This window comes from Triticum aestivum, chromosome 4B (genome assembly GCF_018294505.1).
Source record: "Triticum aestivum cultivar Chinese Spring chromosome 4B, IWGSC CS RefSeq v2.1, whole genome shotgun sequence".
NCBI classification, from domain to species: Eukaryota; Viridiplantae; Streptophyta; class Magnoliopsida; order Poales; family Poaceae; genus Triticum; species Triticum aestivum.
The window spans coordinates 111767779-111778489 of NC_057804.1; the positions used below are offsets into that span (position 1 = coordinate 111767779).

Sequence of the window (10711 nt, forward strand, 5' to 3'; positions counted from 1 at the left end):
TAATCCAACACACAAGCAAATAGAAAAACAACAAGCGAAAAAGAGAGGAGGAGATTGGGAAAGAGAGGGCGAATAAAATGGCAAGGGCGAAGTGGGGGGAGAGGAAAACGAGAGGCAAATAATGTAAATGCGAGGGAGATGAGTTTGTGATGGGTACTTGATATGTCTTGACTTGAGCGACGACCTCCCCGGCAACGGCGCCAGAAATCCTTCTTGCTACGTCTTGAGCTTGCGTTGGTTTTCCCCGAAGAGGAGAGGGTGATGCAGCAAGTGTAGCGTAAGTATTTCCCTCAGTTTTGAGAACCAAGGTATCAATCCAGTAGGAGGCTCCTCAAAAGTCCCACGCACCTACACAAACAAACTGAGAACTCGGAAGCAACGCGATAAAGGGGTTGTCAATCCCTTCACGGCCTCTTGCGAAAGTGAGATCAGATAGAGAGATAATAATATATTTTTGGTATTTTGTAATATAGATGCAAAAAGTAAAGATGCAAATAAAAGTAGATTGAAAGCAAAGATGATAAGAGATAGACCCGGGGGCCATAGGTTTCACTAGAGGCTTCTCTCGAGAGCATAAGTATTACGGTGGGTGAACAAATTACTGTCGAGCAATTGATAGAAAAGCGCATAGTTATGAGATTATCTAGGCATGATCATGTATATAGGCATCACGTCCATAACAAGTAGACTGACTCCTTCCTGCATCTACTACTATTATTCCACATATCGACCGACTCCTGCCTGCATCTAGAGTATTAAGTTCATAAGAACAGAATAACGCCTTAAGCAAGATGACATGATGTAGAGGGATAAAAACATGCAATATGATATAAACCCCATCTTGTTATCCTCGATGGCAACAATACAATACGTGTCTTGCAACCCTTTCTGTCACTGGGTAAGATCACCGCAAGATTGAACCCAAAGCTAAGCACTTCTCCCATGGCAAGAAAGATCAATCTAGTAGGCCAAACCAAACTGATAATTCAAAGAGACTTGCAAAGATAACTCAATCATACATAAAAGAATTCATAGAAGATTCAAATATTATTCATAGATAAACTTAATCATAAACCCACAATTCATCGGATCTCGACAAACACACCGCAAAAAGAGATTACATCGAATAGATCTCCACAAGAGAGGGGGAGAACATTGTATTGAGATCCAAAAAGAGAGAAGAAGCCATCTAGCTAATAACTATGGACCCGTAGGTCTGTGGTAAACTACTCACAACTCATCGGAGGGGCTATGGTGTTGATGTAGAAGCCCTCCGTGGTCGATTCCCCCTCCAACAGAGTGCCGGCGAAGGCTCCAAGATGGGATCTCGCGGATACAGAAGGTTACGGCGGTGGAAATTGTGTTTCGTGATGCTCCTGAATGTTTTCGGGGTCCGTAGGTATATATAGGAGGAAGAAGTACGTCGGTGGACGCCCGAGGGGCCCACGAGATAGGGGGGCGCGCCCTACAAGGGGGGCCTCTTATCTCGTGGAGCCCTCGGAGCTTTCTTGACTTGCACTCCAGGCTCTCCGGATCAGATTTGTTCCAAAAATAACGCTCCCGAAGGTTTCATCCCGTTTGGACTCCGTTTCCTTTTCTTCGAAATACTGAAATAGGCAAAAAAAACAGCAATATGGGTTGGGACTCCGGTTAGTAGGTTAGTCCCAAAAATGATATAAATATGTAGAATAAAGCCCATAAACATCCAAAAGGGGTAATATAATAGCATGAAACAATTAAAAATTATAGATACGTTGGAGACGTATCACCCATTCAGCAGCTGCTCGAGGAGTTTCAGGAGTTGTTTGATGAGCCAAAAGGGTTACCTCCAGCGCGAGAATTTGACCACTCCATCGAGTTGATTCCCGGAGCCCAGCCAGTCAATGTCCGATCGTACAGATACAACCCAACCCAAAAGGACGAGATCGAAGCCCAGATTTTGGAGATGCTTAAGCAAGGGATAATTCAAGTCAGCCACAGCCCATTTTCTTCACCGGTCCTATTGGTGCAGAAGAAGGATGGGGACTGGAGATTTTGTATTGACTTTCGGCATCTGAATGCGATTACGGTCAAGACAAGATACCCTATACCAATTATTGAAGAACTCCTCGACGAGCTGTATGGTCCTCAAATCTTCACCAGCCTGGACTTAAGAGTAGGGTACCACCAGATTCGGATGAGGCCCGGGGATGAAGCAAAAACGGCATTCCAAACCCATCATGGTCATTTTGAATTCAAGGTGATGCCGTACGGAGTGACGGGTGGCCCTTTCACTTTTCAGAAGGGGGTGCACATTGTGTTGGGTCCCCTAATCCGCAAGGGAGTGCTGGTTTTCATCGACGACATCCTCGTCCATAGTAAGACCATGAAGGAGCACGTTCGGTTGCTGCGATCCGTGTTCCAGTCGCCGAGGGAGCATGCCTTTAAACTAAAACTGAAGAAGTGTTCATTTGGACAGCCTCAGTTGCGTTACCTAGGCCATGTGATCAGTGCTGAAGGTGTCCATACAGGTCCCAAGAATATCGAGCAGGTGCAAGCATGGTAGCCACCTGCTTCAGTCAAGGAGCTGCGACAATTCTTGGGGCTCGCAGGATACTACCGGCGTTTCATCAAGCATTACGGGGTCATTAGCCGTTCTCTCACTGACTTGTTAAAGAAAGGGGTCCCATATATTTGGACAAGTGTGCACGACCAAACATTCACCACTCTCAAGACAGCAGTGACAACAGCTCTGGTACTAGCTCTTCCAGATTTTTCCCAGCCCTTCGTGATAGAAACTGATGCATCCGAGGCAGGGATCGGCGGGGTGCTCATGCAACGACAACATCCAATTGCCTTTCTCACTCAAGCATTGGGGCCGCGGCAGCGTGCACTGTCGACATACAAGAAAGAATGCCTCGCGATTCTCCCGGCAGTGGACAAATGGTGTTCTTATCTGCTCCTAACTGAGTTCACCATCCGTACTGACCACCGGAGCCTGTCGTGTCTCGATGAGCAACGGCTTACCACACCATGGCAGCACAAAGCTCTCTCCAAACTTCTAGGGTTGAATTAGAAAATCGAGTACCGCAAGGGGGCCACCAACTTCGCAGCGGATGCATTATCAAGACGCCCAGATGCAGTGGTGGCAGCAGTTACTGAATGTGTGCACGTGTGGTTGACAGAAGTGAAGTAAGGGTACCAGAACGACAGCGCTTGTTCCAAGATGTTGACCACGGCTGCGGTTGGGGCACCAGTACCAGAGCCATTTCAAGTCGTCAATGACCTCATTCGATACAAAGGCCGGGTGTGGTTGGGCAACAACACAACAACACAACAGAAGATTTTGCATGAACTACATGCAAGTGCTTTGGGAGGCCACTCAGGGGTGCATGCGACCTACGTTCACATTATCCGGCTCTTTGCATGGCCGAAACTGAAACAAACAGTCAAGAAGTTTGTGGCAAGGTGCGCTACGTGCAAGCAAGCCAAGTCTGAGCATGTGAAATACCCAGGGCTGTTACAACCATTGCCGGTTTCGGACCACGCGTGGGAAATGGTGACCCTTGACTTCGTGGAAGGGCTTCCTACATCCAAGGGCTACAACTCCATTCTGGTGGTGGTCGATAAGCTCACTCGATATGCACACTTCATCCCTCTGAGGCATCCATTTTCTGCTCTGCAAGTTGCAAAAGCATACATGGAGAATGTGTTCAAACTGCATGGGCCACCAGATAAGATGGTGTCAGACAGGGATCGCATCTTCACCAGTAAAGTATGGACAGAGTTGTGCCGGCTGACTCGCACTACGCTCAACATTTCTTCGGCTCGTCACCCCCAGACCGATGGCACCACGGAACAAGTCAATCAGTGTATGGAATTATATCTTCGGTGCTTCGTGCACAACTGCCCCAGCGGATGGTCAGAATGACTGGCACTGGCCGAGTTCTGGTACAACACGTCCTATCACTCTGCACTCAAGTCTTTCCCGTTTGAGGTTCTATACGGCCACAAACCCAGGTTCTTTGGGATCAACAACGTGGCTGACGAGACTGTGACTGACCTCGCAACCTGGACAAGGGACAGAGCAACCATCATGGAGTCGCTGAAGCATCATCTACACCGGGCCAGGCAGATTATGAAGGACAAAGCGGACAAGCAACGATCTGATCGCACCTTTGCGGTGGGCGATTGGGTCTACCTCAAACTGCAGCCCTATGCCTAGTCTTCCGTCGCCGCCCGAGCTAACCACAAGTTGGCTTTTTGTTACTTCGGTCCATTTCAGGTACTGGGATGCGTTGGAGAGGTGGCGTACCGGCTGGACCTGCCGGAACGAGCAAAAATCACCCGGTCATACATGTGTCTCAGCTGCGAGCAGGCGTGCCACCCACTACTCCGATTCTGCCGGAACTACCAGTGCTCGATGAAGATCTGCTACCATTCCAAGTTCCGGCAAGCATCCTGAAGTGGCGCACCGTCACGCGTGGCGTCAAGCAAGTCGCCCAGGTCCAAGTACAATGGTTTGGGTTCCCTCTCACGATGGCGACCTGGGAAGATGAGGAAGCGCTCAAGACAAGATTTCCGCGAGCGTTGGCTTGGGGACAAGCCACACTTAAAGGGAGGAATGTCATGGAACACCCCCCCCCCCCACCAGGCCCAGTGGCAACCAGGCGGCCCAAGAGGAAGGGCAAGCCCAACCAGCAAGTGGTTGGACCGGAGTGGACATAGTAGCCTATATATCCAGTGTGCGTGTGTGGCTAGGTTATCGATTGATCCGTGTCTAGACCTGGCCGCCGTTGGGCGTGTATCCCCTTCCCACCTCCGGCTCTCCTTCCCAATCCCCTTCTTGCTTGGCGACCCTGACCATCTTGTATCCAGAATCGGTGAGATTGAGAAGTAATCCAGCATCTAAGGCCTAGGACCGTATCATCCCGATGACGTGATCTCAAGTTCTCAACGATGAAAGAATGAGGTCGATCCCCAGGAGCGGCATCTGCTATCTTTGACGATTGTTATCACTTTTTTAACTTAGCATGTGATTTTGTGCAAGCAACATTCAAACATTGCCATAGGGAAGTGAATACTTTCGCTCATGAACTTGCTCGGATGCCTAGATTTTCTATTACCTGTGAATGGATAGAAGAGCCACCTATGGTGGGTTGATTCCTCTACTGAGTTATCTGACGTAACCTTGATCACAGCTTAAAAAAGAGGGATTATGCTTTCAAAAAAAGGCCAAGAACTTTTACTTGCAAGTGCAAATCAGACAAGCATGAATTGACAAGCAGGCAAATCAGAAAGTTCTACAACTTTGGACGACTCAGTTTCTCTCACATACTCAACCAATTCTCAAAGTCGCCACAAGTTACATGAAGGCTACGAGTAACGGAGTAAGGATTGTTGTTGTTATGCCAGGTTGAACTATATCAGTATATTTATATCCAAGTAACCAGTATAATCAGTTTTAAGCTCCATTTCTATGAGCATGAACAGGCAGTGAGGTTCCTGCAAACCAAGACAATATACTTCTTGATAATTGAGAGCTAGCTGGTTGACCCATCATCATAATCCCTAATCTGTCGCAAAACTGAACCCTGTAAAAAGATGACAAGAGCACGGTAAGTTCTGATAATATAACCAGAAAGTAAGCCTATACAAACTTGCTACCATTGACCTTGCTTTGGGAAAACTGGAATTGTTCGGATTATTATAAAGGAGTTTAACCAAAATACTAATATCACATCCTACCAATTTTCCCTACATCACAGCCATCAAAAGAGCACCTCAAGCGGAATCTTAGTATACAAATCTTGCCTCTAGTGAAGATGTGCTGATTTCCTCCAGTAATAAGGATTGAGAAGAGAGAAGTGGCACATGATACGATCGTCTGAGTGAACAAACCAATAATGAGTTGAAGTCGAACTACAAATCTGGAACAACCCATTAGTTAGTAACTTCAAGCAGAACTAAAGCTGTGTACCGGAAGCACCAACATGAAGAACTGCAGAACTTTTATTTTCTCGATGAAGATCAAATTGCACTAGGTTCTCTCCTGATACCAGTCAGCAGAGTATTAGATATTTAAAACAAAATACTATTTTTGGAATTTCCTGATGACATTTGCAGTTGGCAACAACAACAAAGCCTTTTATTCCCATTCGCAAAAAAAGCCTTTTGTTCCCAAACAAGTTGGGTTAGGCTAGAGTTGAAACCCATAAGATCTTGAAACCTAGTGATGGTTTTGGGCTTTTGGCACGTGCATAGCTAACTTCCATCTTCCATGACCCCTGTCCATGCACCCCGGCCTACATCGCCACCTTCAATGGCTCCACGGGCTGCAACGCTTGGAAGCTCACATGGAAGAACTGGGCACCCCCGCGCGTCCGTTATTCCACTGGCTCGCCCGCCTGGACCGATGTTGGACGGCCGACCGCCTCGCCCGCCGCGGCCTGCAACACCCCGCGCGATGCCCCCTCTGCGACCAGACCCCCGAGACCATGCACCACCTCATCCTAGCTTGCCCCTTTGCCCGGCAGATCTGGTGCGAGGTGCTGCACTGGCTCCGGCCCCCCTGCGCCCCGCCTGACAGCGAGACCTCTCTCAACGACTGGTGGCACACGGCGCGGCAGCACACCCCCAAACCCATGCGCAAGGGCCTCGCCTCCGTGACCACCTCGTCCCATGGATGATCTGGAAGCATCGTAACGATTGCGTCTTCGATAGAGGATGGCCCTCGGCGACCGACCTGCTCACGAAGATCAAGGACGAGGCCGCCCTCTGGGCCAGAGCCGGCGCCCTAGGGCTACGAGCCATTGTACCGCAAACTTGGGACGTTCACTGATGTGCCTTTGGGCACTGTAATTCCCTCCTTGGAGGACTGTAACTAAAACCCTCTTTCTTTCCAAGCAATGAAATGCAAGCTCTCTTGCGTTTTCTCAAAAAAAAGTACCAAGTTGAGAAAAGGTGGAAGATCAAGTGAGCACCAAGATAAGCAGTGGTGGAGCTACCCAAAAAATGTTGGGCGGGCCGGATAGTGCAAGCAGTGCTACCAAATTAAAAATCAATGCATTACTGTGGGATAAACTTCATGTAAAATTTGTTTTTGCTCCATCACTGGGCGGGTCATGGCCCTTTGAGCCTTGCCATAGCTCCGCCGGTGAAGATAAGGACCGGTGAATTTCATAGATGTGTAACTATGTAGGAGAAGAAAACAGAAAATCCAAATGATTGACTATCGGAGCACCAGCTATATAGGCACCACCATGCACCGGAATGCATATTACATTTTAGAGATATTTGTAATAGCTTCTGAGCGCTATCAGTTCCTGATTGATATAAGGATCAAGTACTTCAACTCAAACATCATATCAACATGAAAATATTGTTAAGCTTTATCTTCTAACATACTGTGAACTCAAAAAAGAATAAAATACAATACCTTTATGCATCTACAATGTCACACTCGTTTTGCTAGGCAGCAAGGTAGAAATAGAATCACTTCTTTATTTTGAATTTTGATGTGAACTATTTCAAGGCAACAGCCAAATAGTAGATATAATTTGCAGATTCAAGAGAGCTGTTACACACACAATTTAACATCTATTATCCAAATTACGAACAGAACCTATGACATAAATAATTTCAGGTATGTTGCTGCCAAACATAAAATCATACTAGGTTTCATTTCTGAGAATAAATCAGATTAAATTCGTACTGTTTACCCCTACGTAACCCAGTTCTTTCTCAACCAATCAGATATCCTAATTCTAGCTATAACAATATAAACATAAATTTTGCTTGTTTAAGAAAAAGATAAATTTTGCAAGAGCACAACATATGAGCTGTTACGAAACGAATTAAATTTTCCATTTTAAGAAACAATGCTAAAAGAGTAGAACCATCCCAATAGTGATAAACTGCCGACGGCCTTCACATGTGTGAAATAATTTAATACATAATATGATCTTGTGCATAAATGATGATTCGTTTTGATACATCTCTAGTACTGTTTTGGATAATAGTTGCTACAAATGAATGCATAATTACCATTTTCTTAACCAATGCTAAAATGTCAAAACATTACTCCTAGTTATTGACTTCTTGAGTCATTGCTTTGTGACTAATATAAACAGATACAATGTTATAAAAATAAGCATGCCAAAATATCCATATTTAACTTACATGGAATGGAATATTAGTGTTTGTTCTTCTGGATACTGAAGTTATCAAGAGTCAGCATCTTTGAACAAATGTGAACCACTTTCATCAACCTTTGTGCATCTGAATTCAACAGTTTTAAGGCGTAGAGATTGAAGGTGACTTTCTCCCATATTCATCATAGGCTTTTGATCCTACAGCCGACAAAACTATATAGGTCAATCAATTGTGCATCATAAGTTTGGTAACACATCGACTACGAGATTAAAAGACGCATACCTCGTGCAGTAGAATAATGAGCTTCTCTAAAACTGGTGTGTGTTGAAGAAAGCAAAGTAGTGCACAAAAGTCACGACCAACAACCCACTCATTGACTAGCAAGGTCTTTAACTTGTTGAATATAGGGCAGCATGCCAAGTCTAGCTTGAAAATATGCTGCATAAATAAAGAACAAGTAACCGTCTAATTCATATCCAAGATACAGGTGGGGAGCCTTTTCTCCCCATGAAAGTTTCAAAAAAAAAAAAATCCAAGATAAAGTGAATACATTGCAGAATTTATAGCAAAACCAAGAGATAACACACAACAATATGGTCCAGCTTTCAAATTCAAAACGAGCTTCGACTCAAACTGCTTTCAAATTTTCAAAACAGCCTGGAGTCCCTAAACCATAGTGCGTGATAATACACCCGCACCAAAACCAACTTTCAGGGATGTGTTTACTGAAATGGTAGTATAACTTTGAGAACAGAACGGGAGGCAACAACTAGCAAACACAAGAAGCTTGTTTCTACATAAATGGTATGAATAAAGTAAGGGAACACACAAATGCTGCACAATAGTGAATGCCCTAAAAAGCTAGGGATTAAGTTCGAAATGTGAACATACCACTCCATCTGCAGCTTCCAACTCCAAATGCGTAGCATTGATCAAACCGCTAAGGAGCACACACTTTCCACTGCCATCAGGATTATCAGAAGTGCTATCTCCATGGTAGCCAAACCATCGATGATCTAGCAGGAGGGGGCTAATTTTGACATATGCTGTTACTAGTAATGGCATGCTTTCAAGCAGAGGAGCCCGCCAGCACTGAACACTCAGGCGCAGCGAAACAAGACCCGGGGTAGAAATCCGTGTGCGGAAATCCGATGCAATGCTACATTCAGCGACACAGAGGTGCTTGAGCGAGTGCGATGACATCCTCTGAGCAGAAATTATGCATAAGCTCACCTTTAGATCCTCCAACACAGGACAGCTCGAGAAATCCAAGGCATCGTCGTCCAGCTCTACACACTGAAGCTGCAGGGTCGTCAAGTACCGGGAGATCAGAGGCACCGCGACGAGCCGCAGCGGTTCGGTTGTTGGGCTGACAAGGACCCTGAGCATCTGAACGTCGCACACGACAGCGTGCCCAATCCACTCCTCGACGTACCGGACCGGCTCCTTGGTGTGGACAAAGGGAAAGGGTCGAGCATGTTGCGCCGGAAACGTGCAGAGCTCGACCTCGCGCAGGCTCCAGGCGGGGCGCAAGAGCAGCATGAAGTTGACGACCTGTTGAACTTGGCGGCGCTGCTCCAGCTGCCGGCGTCGGTGATGCGCAGGTTGGTCACGGACTTCCAGAGCACGCGCCAGCGGCGCGAGAGCACGCACGAACGCACGGCCTCGTGGGCGGGGAGGAGCGACAGCACCTGCTCGAGGATCGCGTCCGGGAGTGCGCTGATGTGGTCCTCCGCGTCCGCTTCCTTTTGCTTCCTGTCGGTGCGCGTCTCAGGCATCCCGTCGAACAGGTGGTGGGCACCGGCGCCACGGCAGCGGAGAAAGAGGAGACGATTCGCCGAAGCGGCGATGAACACAGAGGGAAACGGCAAGCTGTCGAAGCTTGGGTTCACGTCGCCGGCCAGAGTCTTCGCTCCCCGGGCGCCGCCGCTCACCTGCATCCTACTCAATCCCAAGTCGGAAGAGCGCACGGTCGACAAGTCGTTCCGTTGCTTTGGAAAGTCCAGGGTAACTCCAACGCACGACTCCGTATGGTCCGTACTCTCTAAAAAAATCCTCCATATGGTCCGGCCGCGTTTTTTTTTCTTTTCTCGAATACGCTAAGGTATTAAGGTAGCGTATCATTGCATTGATAGGAGTGATAGAACCAGTACAGGGGTGGGTTATAGTCGTGTACACACGAATGACGAGACTAGGACCCGAGTAGAGCAGAAGACATGGGGATGCTCAGCTACAAAACAGCAAATTCAGTTTACAAGATTGCACGTGGTCATCCCTCGGGCTCCTGCCGCGGTCCAAGAGCGAGCTTCGTCTTTGATGGCTATAGTGAGTGCAGCAGAGGAAGGGGCTACTTTATTAAAGATGACCGCGTTTTGGTGCCTCCAAAGCGACCAGGCCGTGAGGGCTGCAATGGTGGCGTTAGTTTGAGGTAAACGAACAAAGCAAGCCCTGCAACGCGCGGGAGCAAACAGACCGTTGTTCGTTTTCTGTCCGCTTTCGACTCATTTCCGGTCTAAGTTTGAGCCGAGTTTACGGCCGAACGGACAGCGCGCGGACGAACGGGACGCGCACCCTTGTC

At 47.2% G+C, this 10711-nt stretch overlaps 1 protein-coding gene across 2 annotated transcripts; it reads right to left on the reverse strand.

The window, feature by feature from the left end:
• Nucleotides 1-5227: 5227 nt before the first annotated feature.
• Nucleotides 5228-10145, reverse strand: LOC123091345 (uncharacterized). 2 transcript variants are annotated; one of them, XM_044512835.1, is made up of 5 exons: nucleotides 9025-10145; nucleotides 8416-8571; nucleotides 8161-8330; nucleotides 5794-5909; nucleotides 5228-5573 (listed from the first exon to the last, which is right to left on the reverse strand). In XM_044512835.1, the coding sequence occupies exons 1-3, from the start codon at nucleotides 9673-9675 to the stop codon at nucleotides 8205-8207; spliced, it is 933 nt and encodes a 310-aa protein (XP_044368770.1). In that variant the 5' UTR covers nucleotides 9676-10145; the 3' UTR covers nucleotides 5228-5573; nucleotides 5794-5909; nucleotides 8161-8204. The 2 variants fall into 2 exon arrangements, with proteins under 2 accessions (XP_044368770.1, XP_044368771.1); XM_044512836.1 differs by having other exon boundaries at nucleotides 5763-5866; nucleotides 5960-8330.
• Nucleotides 10146-10711: the final 566 nt, after the last annotated feature.